This window comes from Podarcis tiliguerta, assembly GCF_965153285.1.
Source record: "Podarcis tiliguerta genome assembly, chromosome: 7".
Lineage (NCBI taxonomy): Eukaryota > Metazoa > Chordata > Lepidosauria > Squamata > Lacertidae > Podarcis > Podarcis tiliguerta.
Genome location: NC_139540.1, coordinates 83,017,381 through 83,042,584, shown reverse-complemented (window position 1 = coordinate 83,042,584; position 25,204 = coordinate 83,017,381). Strand labels below are relative to the sequence as shown.

The 25,204-nt window shown below is 44.5% G+C and overlaps 1 protein-coding gene across 4 annotated transcripts in view; it reads left to right on the top strand.

Moving 5' to 3' along the window:
• The window catches only part of DZANK1 (double zinc ribbon and ankyrin repeat domains 1), a 29,064-nt gene extending 5,363 nt beyond the window's left edge, over window positions 1–23,701 (top strand). For 2 of the 4 annotated variants that reach the window (XM_083448731.1, XM_083448732.1), the window contains exons 4-17: window positions 1,143–1,260; window positions 3,633–3,729; window positions 4,712–4,836; window positions 5,254–5,367; window positions 5,527–5,619; window positions 6,885–7,104; window positions 8,184–8,287; window positions 10,858–10,932; window positions 12,789–12,885; window positions 14,655–14,764; window positions 18,323–18,407; window positions 19,402–19,525; window positions 21,113–21,187; window positions 23,235–23,701. In XM_083448731.1, the coding sequence (XP_083304857.1) occupies window positions 1,143–1,260; window positions 3,633–3,729; window positions 4,712–4,836; window positions 5,254–5,367; window positions 5,527–5,619; window positions 6,885–7,104; window positions 8,184–8,287; window positions 10,858–10,932; window positions 12,789–12,885; window positions 14,655–14,764; window positions 18,323–18,407; window positions 19,402–19,525; window positions 21,113–21,187; window positions 23,235–23,391 (1,594 nt within the window). In that variant the 3' untranslated portion in view covers window positions 23,392–23,701. Of the gene's footprint in view, window positions 1–1,142; window positions 1,261–3,632; window positions 3,730–4,711; window positions 4,837–5,253; window positions 5,368–5,526; window positions 5,620–6,884; window positions 7,105–8,183; window positions 8,288–10,857; window positions 10,933–12,788; window positions 12,886–14,654; window positions 14,765–18,322; window positions 18,553–18,798; window positions 19,364–19,401; window positions 19,526–21,112; window positions 21,188–23,234 lie in introns of those variants that run through there. The other 2 variants (XM_083448733.1, XR_014513139.1) reach the window with 2 other exon arrangements.
• Window positions 23,702–25,204: the final 1,503 nt, after the last annotated feature.

Genomic DNA, 25,204 nt, shown 5'->3' with positions numbered 1-25,204 from the left:
CATGGGAGCATATTCACCCAGTGCTTTTCAAGCTGCACTGGCTCCCGGTGGAGTCCAGGGTCAGATTTAAGGTGCTGCTTTTGACCGACCTTTAAAGCCCTTCACGGCCTAGGACCCTCGTACCTACGGGACCGCCTCTCCTGGTATGCCCCACGGAGAGCCTCAAGGTCCATAAATAGCAACACCCTAGTGGTCCCGGGCCCTAAGGAAGTTAGATTGGCTTCAACCAGAGCCAGGGCCTTTTCAACTCTGGCTCCGGCCTGGTGGAACGCTCTGCCTCATGAGACCAGGGCCCTGCAGGATCTGATTTCTTTCCGCAGGGCCTGTAAGACAGAGTTTTTCCGCCTGGCCTTTGGCTTGGGGCCAATTTGATTCCCTCCCTCCCTCTCTTTCTTTTTTCTTTTCCTTCTCCTCCTGCGATGAGGCTACATCTTAATATTTTAATGTTTCAATATTTTAATGTTGTATTTTAATTTTGTTTTTAAGTTGTATTTACTCAACTTGTTTTTATTATTGGTTGTTAGCCGCCCTGAGCCCGGCCTTGGCTGGGGAGGGCAGGGTATAAATAAAAATTATTATTATTATTATTATTATTATTATTATTATTAGGCCAGGCATCCCCAACCTGCGGCCCTCCAGATGTTTTGGCCTACAACTCCCATGATCCCTAGATAACAGGCCCAGTGGTCAGGGATGATGGGAACTGTAGTCCAAAATATCTGGAGGGCTGAAGGTTGGGGGTGCCTGGTTTAGTCCAGCCTCCATCAATGCGAGAATGTATCTCTCCATGTTGTTTCTACTGTTGTTTCTGTTCCGTATTGGTTGGATGTTATTTTGTGTTATTGTTTATTTTATGGAATGGATTTGGTTTAGTTTAACTTTGATTATTGTTAGCTGCATTGAGGAGTTTCTTTGAGGACTTAAAGGCAAGATATAATTTTTTTTAATTAAGTAATAAAGTTGAAACACATTTAATCCTTATTTACCTATTATTTTCCTACTGTGTTAGTACACAGACAACATGAGACCCGTAAAGCCAAATTCTTATACATTTACCAGAGGCAGCAAAAAGAAGAGAATCCCTTGTATGAGACACAAATTATGCAGGCCTGGTCTAGAGTTTCTCGATTCTTAACTTACAGAGACGGCAGAGAGAGTACCGTTGTAACAAAAGTATTTATAGTAGAATATGTAACTCCCAACGTACATGTACCTGATGAAGATGAGAATGAGAATTTCCTGGAAGATCTCATCAGTCAGGCAAGTTATAAAAATGTTAAATCTACTGAAAAGTGTTATGAATCATTAATGCTGTTAAATATGAAGGTCCTGCAGCATAATATTTTTTTAAAAATCCCTCTTCTTGTTGCTGGAGAGATCCATGAGGAGTGTTTCAGAAAACACTGAGGTACTGGAAACAAAAGGTAGAATTCAATGTCACGCTAACACAATTGTTCCATCAGCATGGCCGTTTTTGTTTGCCAAATGGAACAACCTCCCCTCTCCTTCTCTCAAGTGCTGTTCTGGGGATTCTCCTGACCCTCCAGAGTGGATTTGTGGGAGGAGAGAGAGAGAGAAATCATTGTACCAGCAGGAGTGCTTCCATTGGCTTCCACTAGTGCACTGGGTTAGTTGGATCTAACTCAAAGTAACTCAGGATTGTACAGGGGAAGCATTTATTCAAGTAAGTCATCAGAACCCTCATGGAGCAAGTTCATGGTCAAATCAGGCTTCTTCCATTCCTGCTGCAACTTAGGGAGCAACAGTGGCTTAATAATCCATGTTCTTCCTGTCTGCCTGGGGTGTCACGAAAAGGGGAGAGATCTTGAGCATCTGCAGAAGTTATTCCCTCCACCTCCAACCCTGCATACCTGGTGGTCTCCATTCATATTGGAGGGGTCACAAGTTGTGCAAGCCTGTTATAATGTACAAAGGAAGATAGGTAAAAGGTAGAGGACCCCTGGAGGGTTAATTCCAGTCAAAAATGACTGGGGTGTGGCTCTCATCTTGCTTCAGGCCGAGGGAGCCAGCGTTGTCCACAGACAGCTTTCTGATGAGTACCAGAGCGCACGGAAACGCCATTTACCTTCCTGCCGCAGTGGTACCTATTTATCTACTTGCACTGGTGTGCTTTCAAACTGCAGAAGTTGCAGAAGTTGGGACAGAGAAATGGGAGCTCACCTTGTTGCAGGGATTCGAACCACTGACCTTCCAATTGGCAAACCCAGGAGCCTCAGTGGTTTAGTCCACAGTGCCACCCGTGTCTCCCTACAAAGGAATATAGAAAGCTGCCTTACATTAAATAAGAATCATTGGTTCATTTAGCTTAGTATTGTCAGCATCAACGGGCTCATGTGGCCATGGGTGTGGCGTTTGCCTCCTAGGATGGGTCAAGGAAAGGGTTAAAATGGGTGTGATGTGATTGGCCAGCGAGAATGCAAGGGGGGAGGAAAAGATAGAGTGGGAGGTTTTGGAAAGTCAGTTGAGGTTTGGGAGTTGGAAGTTGAGGCTTGGGTGTTGGAGAAGGAAGAGGGTGGAATAGGCAGTGGGTTGGTAGAGTTGTATTGTGAGAGAATGAGAGGAATTGTTAGGTGGAGTCAGATAGATAGTTGGGAATAATTCAGTTTGAAGTTGTTAGGAACTAAGATTTAAGAAACTGACAAGAGAAAAAGAAACCGAAACCGTACGCTTATTCCTGCACTTAAAAATAAACTTGATTATTTGTTTATGTTAACAACTGTCTGGACTCCATGTGTCCCCGTGAGAAGCCGGGTGGTGGCAGCGAAGAGAGAGCAACCGCAGTGGTGGCACAGGGTCAATAGACTGTGAAACGTCCGGGGGCCCTGTGTGTGATCACCACAATGGGTATCATAGAATTGTAGAGATGGAAGGGACCCCAAGGATCATGTAGTCCAGCCCCCTGCAATGGAGGGATCAACTAATGGTTGAAGATGAGGTGGAAAGGGGGAGAAAGGGTTTGTAGTAAGACACAGAAAAATAAATAGGAGATACAAGAAGAGAGAGAATTATTGCCCCCCTTGGGACACCAGAGAAGTGGGCAAGGAGCCAAGGTAGATAATCAGCCAAGAGCTCATATGCTTCAGGTATAGCAGGGGGCAGGAGATGCAGAGAGAAAAGAGGAAACAAGACTCCAAAGAGAATTTCTGGATGAAAGGCTCCAAAGGGAAAAGAAAAGAAAAAAAGAAATATTCAGGCATGCTGAATGTAAACTATACATTTGTATTGGCCTCTGGTTTATCTCCATCCCTAATCAAATTATGGCTCTGAAATAAAAAATGGATGGAATCCTGAAATGTCTCTGGATTGTAGAGTGTACCTAGATAATACAAAGATTAAGTGGAACATTTCATTCCATGCATGAGATGTTGTAGCAATTTTTACCAACAGATGCAGGGATTATGTTGTTTCTAGATAGCAGTAGAGGCCAAGAATGTGTAGGGTGTCCACAGATGCAGACATATCTTGTCACTTGCTGCCTTGTCCTATTCATAATTCCCTCCTTCATTCCTACCACGAAAGCATGTTGATAAGAGTCCTTTCAGAATGGCTAGAGCATGTGCAACAAACCAAAATATGTATATATGATTATATATCAGAATCTTTGTTCTTAGGAGATGGAAGATGAATTGTCTCATTTGAAACTAAGAAAGGAAGAAGCAAGTGCTGAAAGCAAGTTCCATTTGCCTGATGTAGCACTGGAATTAAAAGGTACTGTATGTTAAATCCAGAACTGAGAGAACTCCAAAAAGGTCACTGGTTCAAAGAATTTGAAGTGGTAGCACATGAGCTCAGTGGCGTAGCGTGGGGGGTGCAGGGGGGGCCGGGCACAACATCGGGGGGGGCGCGCGCTCGCACTCGCAGCTCTCTGCCCCTACCTGGCTCACTCACTCACTCTCACTGCAGTGCTGGCTGTGCAAATCCCATCCGAGCCGCCGGGTCGCCGCCCACTGTGGAGGGGAGGGTGCCAGGCGTGCGGTGCGGTGCGGAGAGAGAGCGAGGGACTGTCTGGGGGAGGGACAGTGCAGCGGGGGGGTGTGCAAATTACTTGCCTTGCCCCGGGTTAGGGGGCGCAAATTACTTGCCTTGCCCCGGGTGCTGACAACCCACGCTACGCCACTGCATGAGCTTTATGGATAACTTCCTGAACCCATTATTTTCTGTACTCAAAGTTACTCCCTTGGATATTGCCACTTTAATTTTGTATCAAAATGACCAGTGAAATTGGCAGTGCTGTAAATTTGACTTTGTGCAACTTTATCACTCTAGTTTTTAGTAAGCTTTAGGCTACCAGTTTACCATATACAAATGATTAGCATACTTACGCAAAGCATACAACCGCCTCCTCTGCGTTTTGTATTGCGTGCAAACGTGGTCCATATGGAATAACACCTGTGGACCAGTTCTTTATTATACGCCTAGTACAATTTTTGAACCATTGAACAGACTATCAAGATAATAATATAAATAGGGAGTAAAGCAACAATAGTCTAAACTATGGGGCAGCATCTATATGTTATTATTTCCATGTATGTATTTTGTTATATGTGAATTTGGCATTGACTTAACTCTTTTCTAATTTATTTCATTCCAGAACATGCTTTAGATGCGTTTTACACAGTTAGTCAAGGTTAACATTCTTTTGAAGTGTGATACTGAAAAATAATGAAATGAAATGTGTGCGTAATTTTAGGCTTGTCGAAAGAAAAATCAGTTGTGCCCTCACAAATCATTGGAACACATCTGTTGAAAAATTACTTGAATACCTCAAGTGATAGAGAAAAGTCTAATTCTGCCACATGGATGCCTCGATCTCAGGTAATGAAAGTGGCTAGTTGGGTCAAATGCATGTTAAATGTTTGCACTGGCTTGTATAAAGAAGTAGTGATAGAAAGGATTTGCAGATCTCGACTTTTTCTTAGTGGACACACAGATTTGCCCCAACCAGGTATCCAGTGTTTCCATTGCCACCAGTGTCAGTTCTTGCCACCATTGTCATTACTCCACCAGGAATTAATTTCCTAGTATTTTCACAGACATGCTGAAAAAGTCTTGAGTGTGGTTGGCTGCTGTTGCCTTTTTCGTCCTGTTGCAATGCATGTGAAATTTCTTTTTTTACTTTTAACCTTTGATTCATTCCATGGATTTTGACAGTTCTTCCCTTTCAAAGTTTGAGGATTATTGTCCTGATTTGGCTAGAAGATGGGTACAAATGTGTCTGTTATTTTCCTACAGATGGAATTGTGCAACAAATGCCAGACTATGGTGCCCAGGAACTCACCAACATGTATCGTATGTGAAGCTCTGATGACTCCACGGCTGCAACAACAAGGCAGCATCCGCCAAAAGGTGGCTCAGAGTTGATGTAAAAATAAAATATTGCTTTATAGAAACAGTTTCTTTTTGGGGGGGGGTTCCTGCTGTAGCAGTGAGAATATAATACCTGATATATTTCTACATTGCTTGACACTTACATTTACTGAAATGTGCTTGTTCTATAATCCAAAGGGCAAAGTAGTCTACTGTGTGTGTGGAGCAGGAAATCCAATTTGCATTACGCAGTGTGTGGTCTGTGGGATCCAATTTCCAGAAGCGCAAATGGTAAGGAAATTTCCGCACAAAATAATCACACACATGCAATCTGAGAGGCCCAGGACCACTTAACAAGTTTCTCAGTCGTCTGGTTCGTGTGAGATGCCATTAAATAGTTTACAGATTACTTGCTGTATAATTTGCATAATAGAATGAAAGCCTTAGTATCAAAACCAGGTCTGCTGCATAAATAAGACTGCGAGTACACAGAACTGCATTTCATTTGGGTGCCTACAAATCACTTTCTAGTGCATTGTACCCCTTATCAGTAGCTCAAGGGAAGTCATGCAGACAATTGCACAATCCTGTACATATCTGGGACGCGGGTGGCGCTGTGGGTAAAACCTCAGCACCTAGGACTTGCCGATCGCATGGTCGGCGGTTCAAATCCCCGCGGCGGGGTGCGATCCCGTCGTTCAGTCCCAGCGCCTGCCAACCTAGCAGTTCGAAAGCACTCTTAAGTGCAAGTAGATAAATAGGGACCGCTTACCAGTGGGAAGGTAAATGGCGTTCCCTGTGCTGTGCTGGCTCGCCAGATGCAGCTTGTCACGCTGGCCACGTGACCCGGAAGTGTCTGCGGACAGCGCTGGCTCCCGGCCTATAGCGTGAGATGAGCGCACATCCCTAGAGTCTGGCAAGACTGGCCCGTACGGGCAGGGGTACCTTTACCTTTACCTTTTATACATATCTAACTTCTACTGGGTTCAGTGGGGCTTTCTGCCTGAAATGGCGGCTGCTGACCAGCAAAATCCAAACAAGTAAGAAAGTGGGCAAACTCTGGCTGTTCAGATATCTGAATCAGCCACTTTTATAGCAAGGTTTGGATATACTTTTTTGGATTCAGGTAACTAAGTTTTCAGAGAATGAGTGTTCCGATAGTGGGACCAACATGTAATAAAGACTGAAGAGGAATTTTCTATGTGCCTTAGGCTGAAAATGAAAATGAGTCTGCTTTAAAATAAGCCAGTATATTCCGCTTTGTTATAGCCTATGACTGAAATAAATAACAGTGAACAAATATAAGCCATTTATGATGCACATCTGTTTAGACTACAATACTGGTGAGACAGTATCTGCAGGAGCACTCCTGCGTTTTGAACCCTCAAAATGGCGAGTGTAAATGTATGTCCAGACCACTGGATCAGATAGAGAATGTCAGAGTTCCTTCAGAAAACATTTTAATTTATTTTGGGAAAATATATTGGTGGGATTTTATGTGTGTATCTGATAAGCTGTGTCAGCCTTTTTACCTATAATACAACCTATTTTAACAGAGCAACAGCCTACAGACCAGGCAGCAATCAGTCATTTCATTGCCACCATCAATACCTAATTTACTAGAGAAAAAAGAGCAAGGAACTCAAACCATTGGCCTGTACTACCCATCCATCAAATTTCTAGAGAAGAAAGAAAGTGAGCTCCTTTCTCAAAAGGAAAAATCGAACGAGACAAATTATCACAAACCTCTGCTCACAGCCATCAGTCCTGGAAGAGGTAAAAAGATTCTATTCAGAATGAATCCTTCATAAAACAGCCCTTAGGTTTCTCCTATTCCTAGACTCCTTTGCAGATGAAGAACTTGAGTCATTGTGCTTACAGCAACTTTCAGCTATCCTTTTGTACTAGGTTCAGTTTTTTATGCAGGTTCTTAGATTTTGATGATGGTATGTTCTGCTGTATTTTTGATATGTGATTGATTTTGATTGGGGGATTTTAATTACCGTATACTGCCCAATTATCCCTCTGGGGGATTCACAATTTATTGATTTTTAAAGGTGATTTATTACCCACCTTGGAGAAAATATTTTTAATGAAGGGAAAATAAATGTTTAAACATAAAATAAATAACAATATTTTCAATCTGGCTCCTTAGGGGAAGTAGGGAGGGAGGGGAGATCTGGCCCAATAAGTTCCTGGAAAATGCAGACAGGATTCCCCTCTCTGTTGTTTGCGTTAATCAGGGCCATTATATGCAGTCCCACTTTCAATACTGTTTGTGCCTGCAAAGGTTTCAGGGCAGTCATACGGCTTCATTTCTAATCAGTGCGTGCCTTCCTCCTGAAATATTGTTGTTTCTTTGTCTCATTTTTGTTGCCCACCCACCCAAGCAATAGTGTAATAACTTTGGGGAAGCATCGCAGAACAACTACTGTATTTTTTGCTCTATAAGACTCACTTTTTCCCTCCTAAAAAGTAAGGGAAAATGTGTGTGCGTCTTATGGAGCGAATGCAGGCTGCGCAGCTATCCCAGAAGCCAGAACAGCAAGAGGGATTGCTGCTTTCACTGCGCAGAGATCCCTCTTGCTGTTCTGGCTTCTGAGATTCAGAATATTTTTTTTCATATTTTCCTCCTCCAAAAACTAGGTGCGTCTTATGGTCTGGTGCGTCTTATAAAGCGAAAAATACGGTAATAAAATGAAATGATTTGTGGATGGTCCAATATGGATCCACCACTGTTGTGTTTATGACATGTTGTAGAAATCACCTGCAAGAGCCACCCGTCTAGAAGGACCCTCTTTCTTGAGCTACTCTGTAACACCAGTGATATGTTCAGTCTATTTTCCTTCATTCAGGTTACTGGAGGAAGCAACTAGATCATGTTTGCGCACACCTCAGAAGCTACACGCAAAACAATCTGGAGTTCAGGACTTTGATTGGGGAACCTCAAATGGGGAAGGTAAGAGAAAGAAGGGACCTTTTATGGCTCTAATCTTTCTCCTGTGATGCTGATGCATAAAGAGAATTAGGGTAGTGATTTAAGGCAAAAAGGTGAGATGACTCTTGGCTTTAAAAATAAATAAATAGAGGCTTGCTGAGAAGAAGGGAGACAGTCCTTTTTTCCATGCAACTGGTGAGAGAAGTTAGTATCTCGATTTGTTTTATATCACTTTCTCAGTGGGAGTGAGGTCGATGTTAGGATGGATATCCTTTTCTCTGGTGATATTTTCTATAGATTTATAAATTCTGTGAGTCTTCAGTTTTATAAATTAGCTGGCCAGTTTTAAGTCTCTTGCTGACTCAAGCAGTCTGCATTATGTAGTATTCTTTTCATCAGACTGAAGAGAGGCCAAACTCTGGAGGTGCTTGAAGAGAGAGCCCGTTTACAAATGTTTATACACTAATGCTAGAAGCCTCCAAGCCTGGATGGGACATAATGGAAACCTGATGGAATGGGAAGAATCAGTGGGGCACAGTTTTGTCTCTGGGTATCAACTTCGTGGGGACGCGGGTGGCGCTGTGGGTAAAAGCCCCAGCGCCTAGGGCTTGCCGATCGAAAGGTCGGCGGTTCGAATCCCCGCGGCGGGGTTCGCTCCCGTTGTTCGGTCCCCAGCACCTGCCAACCTAGCAGTTCGAAAGCACTCCCGGGTGCAAGTAGATAAATAGGGACCGCTTACTAGCGGGAAGGTAAACGGCGTTTCCGTGTGCGGCTCTGGCTCGCCAGAGCAGCGATGTCACGCTGGCCACGTGACCCAGAAGTGTCTGCGGACAGCGCTGGCCCCCGGCCTCTTTGAGTGAGATGCGCGCACAACCCTAGAGTCTGTCAAGACTGGCCTGTACGGGCAGGGGTACCTTTACCTTTACCTTTATCAACTTAATGGGAAGGACGTATCGGAGGTGGTGTCTCTCTGTGTGTCAAAGAGAGCATTGAGTCCAGCAAGCTAGAAATCCCCAAAGAGGCAGACTCATCCACAGAATCACTGTGGGTGATAATACTGGGCCCCAAGTGTATGTTAGTATTGGGAACATGCTGTCATCTCCCTGATCAAAATGATCCTAGGTAGACCTTGAGATGGAGAAGGTGAATAATCAAGCCAGTTGTAAGAGTTAATGATAGAAGGGTTGATGATAATGGGGTCTCAGTGGTCCACTTGGCTGGGGTCATGCCTGTTTTGGATGGGATCACACTCTCCATCCTCCTGTGAGGGTTGGGTTTGCCATACTGAGTCTGGCGTTGCTCCTGGTTGCCTTGGTTTTAGGTTTGGCTGATTCAACAACTGCACTGCTACTGAAAGATACACCCTAGATACCTTGGTTTAAGCAGAGGATATTACTGCACTGCACTCCACTTGGAGCTGTTTTTTAAAATAGTTCGGGAACTTTGGCAGGTGCAAAATGTTCCTGCTTGCCTCTTGATGGGCTTGAGTCAGCATAATCATATATTACCTATTTTTGGCAACCAGTTTTTGCACCCAATACAAGGTGCTAGTTTTGACCTTCCAAACCAAAAATGACTGTCAGCATCGCCCTTGAGCCAGTGCCACTAACTGGACTCATCCACTTCAGCCCCGACTGGGCTAGGCAAGCTGGGTAGCACTTCCAGAGACCACCTTCAGCACAGGAACAGGACAAAGTGCTGTGGACTCACAGCTTAGAGTTGTGAGCACCGGATTCACTTCAACAAGACAGTCGTCCGCACAGCAGAGTCCAGCAGAGTCTAGCAGAGTATATAAACAACTCGGAGAGCAGCTCTGTAGAATATTCTCTTTATTCTATAACTACAACTGTTATACAACTATATACAGAGCTAAATAGGTCTAAGCATAAAAGAATGCTGAACCGCACTGAGTGCCTGCAGCTGCTCTTAGCAGCAACCTTATCTATACACACAATCTCTAACACTCAGTCTCTCTCTCTGACACACTGACTGACTGACCGACCGACTGACTCATTGATGTGGTGCTGGAGCAGAATAAGTAGAGAGCAGAACACGCCTCCTCCTCTCTGCAGAATCAGCAGACTCCTCAGGAGATTCTTGGATATGGGAGGGGTGAAATCTCCTCAATGGCCAGGTCCTGATAAGTTCTTTGAAGTACCTTTTTCTTCCCTGCCTGTCAGCCATTTGAACCTCCACGTTAAAAAGAACTAGAAGTAGAGCCCTTCATATTCCATCTTGTGTTGAGATCACAGTAGCCTCTGCAAAAAACAGGGCCTTTTCCATTACAGCTCTGACATTGTGGAATACCTTTCTGCAGGCGGAGTTTGGTCCCCTCCTCGGTATCTTCTTGCCAGCTGGTCAAGACTCATCTCAAAATGCTTTGTACTGCTGATTTATTTCTCTTACTGCTATTCCGCTTTTCTTTTCAACTAAGATTTCAACTGGTTTTCTATATAACCTAGCTGTATTGTACACTGATTTGAAAAATCTTTTTTGAAAGTTGTGTGTGTGTGGTGTGTGTGTAAGGATCATAGCTGTTTTTCTTTTTAAAGGAAGAAAATAAAACTTAATCACATTTTCCCCTTCTATAGCTTATTTCTGCTACAGTCCACAAGGGCAGCTATCAAGTCAGTCTCCAGATAAATTATGCACTTGCTATAAATAAGGTCAGTGTGGAAATCAAAGCTGTTAAAGATGGGAAAGTGCTATAATGAGAATCATTGGTAGTTGGGAGTCAGCAAATCGCAACTTGGCTAATCAAGGCTCATTGCAGTTCTTTTAAACCAGTGGTATTCCAAATATCTACCTTTAGGGAAATCTTTCTTCACTGGGGAATATGTGTGCAGCTGCTTTAAAGCATTTTACATTAGGGGTGACCCTCCAGAGGTGGTTTTTATCTATATCTATCTATCTATCTATCCATCCTCCCACCTTTTTTGTAACTATACATTAGACAGGCTTATTCCCTTTCCTTAGCTTTACACATGTGCAGAAATGAGGTCACATTCTCAGAGGAAAAAGCATGCCTGTATTATCAGAGCTAGATGACTGGCTCTGGAGGATCCGTGTCTACTTTCTATCTAATCTGAGGCCGAGTTTTTCCTACACAAACATTCTTGACACGTTCTTAATACAGTCTGGGTAAGCAGATTCTCCTAACAAATATGCTTTCTAATATATTGCCCATCTGATCTTCCTTTATATATTCTTCCAAAATAGCACTTTATCCTTCCTGCTTATATTGCCACCAAAATCATAGTCTGTATCCAGGAGTGGGATAGGTCTGTAATGGTTCGTGCTTTTCAGGATTGTTCCCAGATTACTGTATAATCACTATATGCACTTTCCCAACATTAGGCACTCTACATTACAGTGGTGCCTCGCAAGACAAAATTCGTTCTGCGAGTTTTTTATCTTGTGAATTTTTCGTCTTGCGAAGCACGATTTCCCATAGGAAATGCATTGACGGTTTCCCATAGGAATGCATTGACAGTTTTAAGAAAAAGGCGCAAGACGTTTTCGTCTTGCGAAGCAAGCCCATAGGGAATTCGTCTTGCGAAGCAACTCAAAAAACAAAAAACTCTTTCGTCTTGCGAGTTTTTCGTCTTGCGAGGCATTCGTCTTGCGAGGTACCACTGTACTATTACTTCACTGATTTTTTTTGGTCAATCTAAGTGCCATTAATCCATTAAATTCCTGGAAGAATTTTCCACTTATCCCATCTGGACATGGGTCCTTTTTTACTCCTCGGTCTTTTTCACTTAAAATAGAAACATCTAATCTGTATCACTGTTGTCTTGTGGTCTTAGGGATTCTACTGCTATTCATATAACTTGTTTTATCTACTTCGAAGGGTTCTTTTTATTTTTATAGCTTCAGGTAACAACCCATACATTGATTGTTGTCATGCTTGAATTGAGAGTTTGATTAAGGATTAGTCCACACAGATTAATATGAGCAGGTATTGTACTTGTGGATGCTCCTCAAAAGTTTATTCATCCTTCCCTTGCACTGTGAATAAAACAAACCAGAGACTGGTTTGTCATGTAGTCTGAACCTAGGCTCATGGTTTGTTTCCTCATAGCCATGAGTGGGCTTGTATTCTGTTTTCTTCCTTACACACCATGAGTTATAACCAAGATTTGCTCTTGGAAACAAACCTTGAGCCCAGGTTGGATAACTCCACAAGCCAAGACTGTTGAGGAGTGTTGCAGAACATTGAGCGTGGTGCACTAGCATGGTGCTCATTTGAATTAAACCATTGTTTGTCTTTAAACTGTTATTCAAATTTTTATGCAACATGCAGATAGCACCTAAGATTATTCCCAACACCTGCTGTAGCTACACATCATAGGGAAGGATGAGCAGTGGTATGCAGATTGACTTTCAGAGAAGCTTAGCTGCCATAACAGATCTTCTCACCAAGAAAGTTTGCAATACAGTTTACAACCACTGTGTTGAACTATAGCTTATGTTTGTATGGCAAAGGTTGTCATATAATATAATGTTTATGCTTCTCCAGGATATTTTGACCAATAAACCACTGGCATTTGGCTATCACGAACTGAGCCCCAGCAAAGCAGGAAGAGCTGGATTATATGAAAGTCAAGCCGGTCTGGGTGAGCATTCTGGTGTGATTTGGTTCAAAGGAACGCTGTCCTTGTTTTGTACATTTTCAAACAGTGACTTGTGCCCAGAAAAGTATGTACCACTTAACACATCTGAAAATTAAATCTTAAAGTAGATCCCAAGTGCATGGTATTCCCAAGGACCCTTCACTGCTCTCAGCACCTTTCCACTCTATGAGTCCATCCTCAGATGGGTTTCCATATGGCTCTGGGGGACTTTGCAGCTAATATGACTGGTGCTGCTGTCAAAGCCCTCCCCAACCTCTGGAACACCCAAATGGCTTGGGCCATTGACACAATCTCCTCTGAGCACCCTCTCCTGCTTTGTGGAGCCAATTTGGCTTCCTGATATACTCCAAAGCTTAGGGTGAGGAAAGAAGCTGGGAGACAGCTCAAACGCAAGTGGAGAAAAACTGATTGCATTCAACTGGAGTTTTTCTCCACTTGCGTTTGAGCTGTCTCCCAGCTTCTTTCCTCACCCTAAGCTCTGGAGTATATCAGGAAGCCAAATCGGCTCCACTCTTGCGAGGGCTCATCCTGGAGCCTACCTAGTGGCAGAGAAGGCAGCAAAGGTGGCTTACTTGGCTGCCTCCATTGCATCCTTGTTGTGCTCTCCAACAGAGCTTTTCCAGGTAGTGTGAGTCTGGCCTGAAGGGGGTGGTGGAACCAATGGCAGCTCACTGTGACTTGTTTGCAAAGCATTTTGAGGACAAAATCGCTTGCATCCACCGGGATCTTGACTCCGTTGTTACAGCAGATGAGTCTCAAGGCATGTCAAGAGGGCGGCAGCAGAACAGGCATTTTTTGCAGCGGCTCCCTGCTTATGGAACAAGGGAGGCTGGCCTGTTGCCTTCGTTGCATATCTTTAAGTGCCAGGCAAAACCATTCCTCTTCTCCCAGACCTTTGGCTATCAGTTATAGCAACTCAACACAATGACCCCATGGGGCTTTGCCTTGCAATTCACCTGATGCCTGCTGGTTCCATCTCAGATGTTGGTCCCTTTGATAGTGGAAATGCAGCCTGCTGCTATATCTCAGGCTGTGAGCTACAGGCCGAGAGCCAAAAGAGGTCGCACACACACCTCTTGCCTAAGTTTCTTGGTGTGGAGGATAAAGGCGCTTCCATCGAGAGCTTCAGGTATTCACTGACCTGAAAAAGAGAATTTGATCAGCAGCAAAGTCAGAAAGCCATGCATCTTTAAAAAGAACAAAAACGGCCCAGGCATCTCAGTGGAAATACCGGAAGGTATTCTTGGGGGAGAAGACTGCAGGATTTGTTAAGAATATTGCAATAAACAAAAAACTTTTGTTAACTTTTGTTAAGAAATGTTATAAGGATTTAAGTATAAATAGATTAATTGAATATTATAGGTAAAATAAGGTTAGGATGTGTTAAGATAATTATAGGACAGAAAACAGAGAAAGATGGAAAGGAATTGCTGAAATAATTGATAGAAGTGGAATACAAAAAGGGAGGTGCGAGGAGGTCGGTGAAATAAGTGAATGAAAGACAAGATATTGAAACTGTTTGAGTGTTTTAAACTGTTTTTGTTTGGCTTTGTTAGTTTAATGTGTTAGTGTTATGTAGTGACTTTGTATTGTATTGTATTGTTCTTTTTTTGTTTTTGTTTTGTTTTGTAGTGTTTAAATTGTTCAAAAAGTAATAAATATTACTTTTGTTAATCAGCTCATGCTGCTGTTAGGTGGGGCTCCTATGTTATTTTGCTATACTATGGGACATCACTTGCATATCATTGTAGCTTTCTCTATTTTAGCCCAAGAAGAGAGTCAAAGAGTGCCGAGCCCCAGCGAGAAAGTCAAAAGGATGATGAAAACAGGGACATGTCTAGAAAAAGAAGACAAGCTCACTGTATGTATCTGCTCTTAGTATGGCAGTTAACACCTCTGTAGGGATGCTGTAGGGATAAGCAGTGTTAGCACCAAGCTGGTTTTAAAAATGAATCTTTTCTGGAAAGTACTATTTGAGGTGGGAAAAGCACAGCAAATATTATTACCGTATTTTTCGCCCTATTGGACCCACCGGCCCATAGGACGCACCTAGTTTTCAGGGGGGGAAATCAAGGAAAAAAATATTATCCCCCCCCCCCGCAGCTCTGGGAGCAGCATACAGGCTGCACGCAGCCTGTGCACTACTCCAAGACCTTCTCCCTGCTTTTGCGGGAGGTGGCGGAATTCCCCCACCTCCCGCAAAAGCCCACAGGAGCCGTGCGCGACTCCTACGGGCTTTTCGACCAGGAGGGAAAAGGGACTGAAACGGCCAGTCAGTCCCTTCTCCCTCCTCGGGGAAAAGCCCCCAAGAGCAGCGCACTCTTCAAAGGGTGTGCGGCTCCTGCGGGCTTTTCTACGAGGTGGGGGAATTCCCTCACCTCCTAGAAAAGCCAGCAGAAGCCACGGAGCCCATTTAAAGAGAGTGCGGCTTTTGCCTGCTTTTGCAGGAGGTGGGGGAATTCCCCCATCTCCCGCAAAAGCCCACAGGAGGGTTGGAGAGTAGCGGGATGGCGTCGCACGCCTTCCCGCTGCCCCCCATCCTCTGGGGCTGGCCATGGGGGAAGCGCTGCTTTCCCCACCGCCAGCCTCAAAGAATCAACTCTCCTGGCTTCAGCGGAAGCAACGCAAAGCCTCCGGAGCGCAGGCTTCGGAGGCTTCGCGTTGCTATTGCTGAAGCCAAGGAGCCTGCATTCGCCCCATAAGACGCACCCACATTTCCCCTTCATTTTTGGAGGGGGGAAAGTGCGTCTTATAGGGCGAAAAATACGGTACTTCCGTTGCCTTTTCCCTTCCTCCTATTTCTGCGCTGAGCAAGGCATTTCCTTTTTTGTCTCGGTAACCAGAGCAATCCCACAGGGAGGGCATGCAGAGCAAGCAGCAGGTCCATGCCTGGCTAAGGCCATGCAGTATATCCCTGGCCTTGGCACCAAAGTGGGCGGGTGGTGGGAATATTGGACAAGAGCTATTATTGGGTCACGCTTTCATCCTGTCACAAGTGGGTCATCATCTGGCCTGCCATGCCCTCATTTCCAATCTCACTTTTGTCCGTGCAAACAGAACTGTTTACAGTGGTACCTCGGGTTACATACACTTCAGGTTACAGACTCCGCTAACCCAGAAATAGTACCTCGGGTTAAGTACCTTCAGGATGAGAACAGAAATCGTGCTCTGGTGGTGCAGCAGCAGCAGGAGGCCCCATTAGCTAAAGTGGTGCTTCAGGTTAAGGACAGTTTCAGGTTAAGAACAGACCTCCGGAACGAATTAAGTACTTAACCCAAGGTACCACTGCATACAAATCCTGGGAATTTGCATACTTGACTTAGAGGTCAAGTATGGTCACTGGAGTCTCTGAGCAAGAGTACCATGTGCCTTGGCCCTTTTCCTCACAGTTCTTGCGTGCAAGGAGATGTTCCTTCTGAACAGGGCTTCCCTTGAGGTCATATGCACACTCTTGGCACCATGGCTCTGGGGAAAGATGCCTTCCAAAGCGAAAGAAATCTGTTCTGAAACTGGGGCTGATGGCTCTCCAATATGTAGCCAGTGGTGATTTTCAGTGGGATGTCTCACCTTTCTGTTAGGAGCAAGGCTGATTTGCTCCAATGAGCTCATCGTTTTCCTCTTGACTGAAAGGAGTTCCAGGGGATGATGGTGTGGTTGACTTATGTCACAATTCTGGCACCACAAACCCATCCTGACGTCTGTGATTCAGAACCGACCTCACCAGCAATTATGTATAGCTCCATTCTGCGTGCCCTGTTGTTGGGTTGGAATAAACGACAGACAAGTAGTGGGTGTCATCTGGGAGGCATCTCCTCGAGCACGTCTTGGAGAGTCCCTTTTATTGAATATTACAGCATTGCCTCACATGTGCTTGCTGCTGATTGGTTTAACACGAATGCGTATGCAAGGGTTACAAGGGTTACGTATAAGACATACAAGGGTTGCGTATAAGACATTAATCATCATTAGATAGAGGGAACACAGAGTTAGACAGGCATGGAAACTTCCTTAGTAAACAATCTATAGTGATTGATATGGTGAGACTCAGAGAACGTACAGAGTGCACTTTAACATTCCAGTCCAGGGTGATAAGGAGAGGATGTATACAGATAGATAGGAAGGTAGGAACATGATGACGCACTTAACCTTCCGGGCTAGCTGGTGCCAGGGTGGTTGAGAAAAGAATGTACAGAAAGACAAACGACGCAGCATCTCTAGATAACTACTCTGCACCCTGTCACCTGACTTAGGGGTGAGATCATCTTGAAGAGGGTTTATATACTGATGGGAGGCATGCAGTGACTATACCCTGAGCGCGCTAATTCAGTGGTCGGTCTGGCAGGTGGGGAGCAGTATTCTTTCATTGATCTCTGCGGGAGGACAGTTACTTATACAGTGGTACCTCGGGTTACATATGCTTCAGGTTACATACGCTTCAGGTTACAGGCTCCGCTAACCCAGAAATATTACCTCAGGTTAAGAACTTTGCTTCAGGATGAGAACAGAAATTGTGCTCCGGCGGCGCAGCAGCAGCAGTGGGAGTCCCCATTAGCTAAAGTGGTGCTTCAGGTTAAGAACAGTTTCAGGTTAAGTACGGACCTCCGGAACGAATTAAGTACTCAACCTGAGGTATCACTGTATTGGCCTTTGACAAGATGAGACTTTGTGCTCCCAGGGATGGAGTAACTAATCGAGCTTAGGGTGTGGCATGCACCAGCCATGCCCACGACCCATCTGTGGCATGTTGCTTTCATAGGCACTTAGCCATTGTTTGGTCAGTGTGGTATTCTTTGAAAGAGAGCATTTCTGCCAGTAGCCCAGGGTGGAGGTGTAAGCAGGCACCTCTTGCGCATGGAAAACCCTCGCCAGGAGCTGAATGACACACCTACAGGTTACTACTGCCACTCAGCAGGCAGTTTCTTGGCTGTAGGATTGCATCTCCATTGCCTAGAAATGGCTGTTTTTAACAAACATATATGCAGGCTGCATAGGGACGCAGGTGGCGCTGTGGGTAAAACCTCAGTGCCTAGGACTTGCCGATCGCATGGTCGGTGGTTCGAATCCCCACGGCGGGGTGAGCTCCCGTCTTTCGTCCCAGCTCCTGCCCACCTAGCAGTTCGAAAGCACCCTGAAGTGCAAGTAGATAAATAGGTACCGCTTTATAGCGGGAAGGTAAACTGCGTTTCCGTGTGCGGCTCTGGCTCGCCAGAGCAGCTTCGTCACACTGGCCACGTGACTCGGAAGTGTCTCCGGACAGCGCTGGCCCCCGGCCTCTTAAGCGAGATGGGCGCACAACCCTAGAGTCGGACACAGGGGTACCTTTACCTTTTATGCAGGCTGCATACCATTGAGTTTGTTTTTAAAAAAAACATCCTGTAGATACTTCTATATTGGCTGTTTTGTTTCTGCATTTTTCTAGACTGAATCTAGGCAGTTGCTGAAGGAAGTGGGTCCAAAAGGCCAGGGGCGACCTTTCGTTGTAGAACAACTGATTGATGAGGCAAGTTTCAGTAGTGTGGCATTCTGAAGCATTCTGTTCAAATATTAGGAATACATTTGTTTCTTTTCTTTAATAATATTTCTCCAAAAGAAAATCAAACTATCCAATAGATGTATACCATAAAGGTACCTAAATTGTCGATACATACCGTATTTTTCGCTCTATAAGACGCACCAGACCGCAAGACGCACCTAGTTTTTGGAGGAGGAAAACAAGAAAAAAAAAATTCTGAATCTCAGAAGCCAGAACAGCAAGAGGTGAAAGCAGCAACCCCTCTTGCTGTTCTGGCTTCTGGGATAGCTGCACAGCCTGCATTCGCTCCATAAGATGCGCACACATTTCCCCTTACTTTTTAGGAGGGAAAAAGTGAGTCTTCTAGAGCAAGGAATACGTAGTTCTTTATGCTACTCACATGTATAAGCTTGACTAGATGATCCACTTAGAGTTCTTCCTCTGTATGTACACGTTTCCCTGGCATATGTTAGTCAAACAGTTCAGACAAATTACAGTATTTGCATGTGGTAAAGGGGATGTGGGATGAGAGCTGGTGAGCTAGGCCTTGTTCCTCTCCCCGCTCTCCCTGCATGTGAATCGTCAGCAAGTCCTGCTTTTATAACCACCACTTATTATGCACAATCCTCTCTCCTCCAGTTTAGTAAACATGTGTGGATTTGTGAACCACATTGCCAGGATTCAGCCATCAAAAACAAGGTCTGGGCAGAAATTGCTTAAATGTCCGGAAATCCCTGTTGGAAGCGTAGATTTTGGCAAATGTCCTTAAAAGTAGCTCAAAAAGTTATCTCTTTTTTGAGATCTTGCAAAAAAAAAATATGGCAACCCTAGTATATATATTCTAACAGTTGTAATTTTGCTTAACATTAACCAGATCTTCCTGCAATTCAAATACCGTTTGAGCAATGTGTAATGTGCTGTACTTTAAAAGAGGGAAGGAAGGGAGGTATGTTTGATTCTTTACTTTTCCCACACACTCCAGGGAGCTGACCCCAACGGCACCAACAGCGAGGACCAACCTGCTTTAACGCTGGCTGTGCTGAACAGGCATCATGAAGCTATTCCCATTCTCATTCAGAAAGGTGCCAACGTGGACCATCAGTCAAGACCGTACGTCAGCCTTCCTCATTCTGATTAACTGGTCTAATTGTTTATGCTTATTTGGAAATGGAAGCTGTTAACATACAGAATGAACTCGGAATACTTTTTAGCAGGAAGAAACTCCAATGGCAATACTTGTTGTTACATATTTTTACATGGCTGTTTATTTGTATATATTTTAAAATTTTATATATGGATGTTTTATGATGGCCTATATTTGTAACACCTGATAAAGGTTTGGTGAAGTAACTCTGAATACTAGGGGGAAATCTAAATGGCATTTTTACATGCCTATATACTTCACACGGCTTGCACTGCTGCCTGAAGCAGTCAACAGGTTGCTTGAAATATGCCATGCCAATGTGCAGCCGTTCTTCCAATGCACAGTTATCCTCCCCCACCCCCTTTAATAATAATAATAATAATAATAATAATAATAATAATAATAATTATTATTATTATTATTATTATTATTATTATTATTATTATTTGTACCCCGCCCATCTGGCTGGGTTTCCCCAGCCACTCTGGGCGGCTTCCATAGAAACAAGAAATACAGTAAAATATCACAGATTAAAAACTTCCCTGAACAGGGCTGCCTTAAGATGTCTTCTAAATGTCAGGTAGTTATTTATCGCTTTGACATCTGATGGGAGGGCGTTCCACAGGGCGGGCGCCACTACCGAGAAGGCCCTCTGCCTGGTTCCCTGTAGCTTTGCTTCCCTGTAGCTTTGGTTCCCTGTAGCTTTTAAACATTTAATCTCACATGGAAATGTGCATTTTGTATGGAAGCTGCACAATCACACTGAGTGCTGCAGATGGGACACAGAACAATCAAAATGTCAGTTCCAAGCCATCTGACCAGGGGGGGAAAGAACTTCTCTGGTATGCAGTCATATTGCATATTGGTTTGCTTTTGTTCTTATTTTGTGTGTTTATATGTTATTTTTATGTTGTGAACTCAGATGAAGTGTGGTATACAAATTTAACTAATAAATAATAATAAGTGCCTATAGTAAATAAAGAAGCCATAAAGAAGGATGATCGCCGAAGAATTGATGCTTTTGAATTGTGGTGCTGGAGGAGACTCTTGAGAGTCCCATGGACTGCAAGAAGATCAAACCTCTCCATTCTGAAGGAAATCAGCCCCGAGTGCTCACAGGAAGGACAGATCCTGAAGCTGAGGCTCCAATATTTTGGCCACCTCATGAGAAGACTCGCTGGAAAAGACCCTGATGTTGGGAAGGATGGAGGGCACAAGGAGAAGGGGACGACAGAGGACGAGATGGTTGGACAGAGTTCTCGAAGCTACAAACATGAGTCTGACCAAACTGCGGGAGGCAGTGGAAGACAGGAGTGCCTGGCGTGCTCTGGTCCATGGGGTCACGAAGAGTCGGACACGACTAAATGACTAAACAACAAATAGTAAATTAAAAGCAGGTTCCCATTTTATATGTTATGATTTAAAGGTGAGTTCCGACTGCTACTTGTGATTTGTGATGGCTGGAAGCAAGCTGGCCTCATTATTCTGACCTTACAGTTGGCAGCCTAGGTTTCTTACGCCTTGTCCCCTTTCCTCGCTCTACTTTTACACAGGCTTAACAATACAGCTCTACATGAAGCAGTCTTGCTTGGATTGGAAGGATGGGAATGCATGGATGCATTGCTAGGGTAAGTGTGGAAAAACCTTGGCTTAAAAAGGGGTGCTGAGTGCATCCAGCACCTACTTCTTCTCAGGATAAGTAGAGAGTTGACATAGTATCATTGGATTAAGGGACCCTGCGATGTTAGTTCTAGTAACTCAGCCCCGTTCTTCTAATAGATACATCATTATAAAAGAAATTTTAACTGGTTGTCCAGTCCACCCACACTGAAGCCATGTTATTGTGATATGCTACAGCTGCAGGTTTACATCTTCTTTGACAATGGTAGCAGGAGTAGTGGGATTGAGGGGCACCCCTGAGTTGGCGGTGGATCCCAGCTGTGCCATCTGCCTGCATTGCAAAGAGAAGCTGAGCAGGGAAAAGTTCGAGAGACTATGCCAAGAGCAGCCTCCAAGTACACCTTTAAAGAGCCAGTGTGGTGCAGTGGTTAAGAGCAGTGGACTCGTAATCTGGTGAACCGGATTCAATTCCCCGCTCCTCCACATGCAGCTGCTGGGTGACCTTGGGCTAGTCACACTTCTCTGAAGTCTCTCAGCCTCACTCACCTCACAGAGTGTTTGTTGTGGGGGAGGAAGGGAAAGGAGATTGTTAGCCGCTTTGAGACTCCTTAAAGGGAGTGAAAGGCGGGATATCAAATCCAAACTCTTCTTCTACACCTGCACATACGGTAGTAGTTCCTCTTGCTTAGGTAAGAGGCAGAGGCAGAGATGTCAGGCATGAAAGAGGTATCCAAACAGAGGAAAAGAGAAGCCCCCACTCACTCTCTGCTCACCCCAAGAAGTAGGATCAGTTTGGGCAGGTGGCTAGAGAGGAGGAAGTATGGTCCAGGAAATGAAAGTTTCCAACACCCAGACCAGCCGCCCCCTCAAATCTTGCTGCTCTGTGTCCAGTACCACCCAACACCATTGAATCAGTGCCCACAAACAAAACTACTGGTAAGAAACTAATCCCGTTAAGTTTTTTCTCCCTATCCCACCACCCTATTTAAAGGCACCTAGAATGCAAGTGCTGGGCCAATTTGTCTGAAATTTGGAAGCATGCATGCTATGGATGCCACTTTAATGTATGTTGTTTTTAGACCAATTGCACTCGAAATGCTAGTGAAGATTATTTTTTCCCTTTTGTTACCTGCCTCACCCCCCCAACTCTAAAAGTTGCCCATGTGGGGAAAGCACTGCAGTTATCCTTCTGAAATTTGGCAGGATTCATCTCTTGAGATGGGTCTATGACATGGGTAGGCAAACTAAGGCCCAGGGGCCGGATGCGGCCCAATCGCCTTCTAAATCTGGCCCACGGATGGTCCAGGAATCAGCGTGTTTTTTACATGAGTAGAATGTGTGCTTTTATTTAAAATGCATCTCTGGGTTATTTGTGGGACATAGGAATTCATTCATTATTATTTATTTTCAAAATATAGTCCGACCCCCCCAACATCTGAGGGACAGTGGACTGGCCCCCTGCTGAAAAAGTTTGCTGACCCCTGGTCTATGATACCTGCAAATTTAATGAAATTCTTCCTAAAAATAAAAAGACACTTTTACTTTGTGCGGGAGAGCTTTTAAAGTTTAATTTAAAAAGCAATCACGCCAACCCACACCCACAAAACCCCTTATTTCACTGTAATTTGGTAGGCATTGTTTACTCCGGGATCGGGGAAACACTGCCTGCTGTGAAAAGAAGTATAACTAGTTTTGACTTCCCAGTGGGAAGAAGTGGGAGGGAACAAACCCTCATTTTTCCTGAAGAGGATGCTAATATGGACCATGAGTTGAATCAATGGGCCTCCAATGGGCCTTGCTTCACATCAAAGCATGTTGTTTTCTGAAACAGGAACTGGGGCTCTAAAGTTAATTTTGTTGCCTGGGAGCAGCCCTAGCATTTTTATGTAGTTTTGTTATAACTGCTGATAGCAGTAAGCGCTATTGACACTGTTTGAAACAAGAATCATGACTTCATTTTCCTGGCACAGCAATCTAAGCCCTCCTTCCGGCAAGCCAGAGAGAGGCAGTTGCATTGGGTAGAGGTATCCCTCATAAAAGGTCTTTTTTTCACAGATGTAATGCAAACATTAAGAAGAAGAATTCCGGAGGGCTATCAGCCTGTGATTTGGCGCTGAAGAGTGGCATTGACAAAATAGTTTCATTGTTTGCTAGAAAGCTAGGAAAGAGGATGTTAGACAAAACTTCCACAACACAGGCAGAGTCCACCTAATGGCTCAGGGCTGCAATATCTCAAGGACCGCCTCTCGCCATATGAACCGACCTGGACCCTGCGATAATCATCTGCAGCCCGTCTTTATGTGCCCCCTCCACAAGAGGTCCAGAGGGTGGCAACATTAGAATGGGCCTTTTCTATGGCAGCTTCGTTTGTGGAATGCTCTCCCCAGGGAGGTTCAGCTGGTTCCTTCATTGCATATATTTAGGCACCAGGCAAAACCTTCCCTCTATAACCAGGCCTTTGGTCTTGTGTAACTATCTGTGGCCTTTTAGAATCAGGCAGAATGTTTTTAATGTATTTCCCCCCAGTGGCGTAGCGTGGGTTGTCAGCACCCGGGGCAAGGCAAGTAATTTGCGCCCACCCCCCCGCTGCACTGTCCCTCCCCCAGATAGTCCCCCGCTCTCTCTCCGCACCGCACCGCACGCCTGGCACCCTCCCCTCCACAGTGGGCGGTGACGCGGCGGCTCAGATCGGATTCGCACAGCCAGCACTGCAGTGAGAGAGAGTGAGTGAGCCAGGTAGGGGCAGAGAGCTGCGAGTGCGAGCGCCCCCCCCCCAGATGTTGCGCCCGTTGCGGCCGCCCCCCCTGCACCCCCCACGCTACGCCACTGTTTCCCCCCCGATTGCTTTTAATGTATCAATGTGCCGGGCGGGGGGGGGGGTTGGTTGCAAGTCATTTTGCCTTGCCTTTGGAAAAATAAAGTTTCTAACAAAACACCACAATAGACAAAATCCCTAAGTAGCATGATTAAACCAACAAACCATGACATCAGACTGAGGTCACCTTGAATATATTGGATGCCAGCATGCCTTGCTCACCTGAACATCATCAGACTTATGGATGACTGCAGATGTGAATGGCCAAAGGCAGGCCTAACCTACTTACTTCCAGGAGGAAATGCAAATGAGAATTAACATTGTACTAGACAAATCCCTGATAATGGACTATATCAATATAATAATTGGATACATACCTGCAACATACCTGTTTAGCATCTGTAGCATGTATGCTAATTCTCTTTTTGATACAATAAAATTGCATTTGATTTCTCTTGGTTGTCCTTGTTAACTCTTGGAGTGTTAACGTGTGGAGCACGTTCAGGTCTCATTGCCAAAATATCCTCAAAAGGGGTGACAGGGCCACATGTGCTAACTGCACACCTCATAACACTTTATTAGTATTGAATAACTACATTAGGGATCCTATAAATTTCATGGCATTATGTGAGTCCCTAAGAATTTGCACACAGCCTTTTTATTATGTATATATCCAATCTGAATTTTGACAGGTTAGATCAGGCTTCCTCAACATCAGCCCTCCAGATGTTTTGAGACTACAATTCCCATCATCCCTGACCACTGGTGCTGCTAGCTAGGGATCATGGGAGTTGTAGGCCAAAAACAAAACTGGAGGGACAGGTTGAGGAAGCCTGGGTTAGATTTTTCCACCTAATAAATGTCATGTCTAGAGAGACTGAATCAAACATTTTATTGCTTTCTGCAAAGAATAGTGTGAACATTTGTATCTTCGTTCAGTATGAGAACTTGTTGGGAATCATCAACTGGTTTGTCAAAAGGGTTCTTCATGAAGAATAGGATGACCAATTCCATCCTTACAGAAAAAGGAAGGAGTTTCTGTATTTCTGTCTTGGCCAGACAGACTCTATTGCAATATATATATATATATATATATATCCACACACACACACAGTGGTGCCTCGCAAGACGAAAAGAATCCGTTCCGTGAGTCTCTTCGTCTAGCGGTTTTTTCGTCTTGCGAAGCAAGCCCATTAGCGGATTAGCGCTA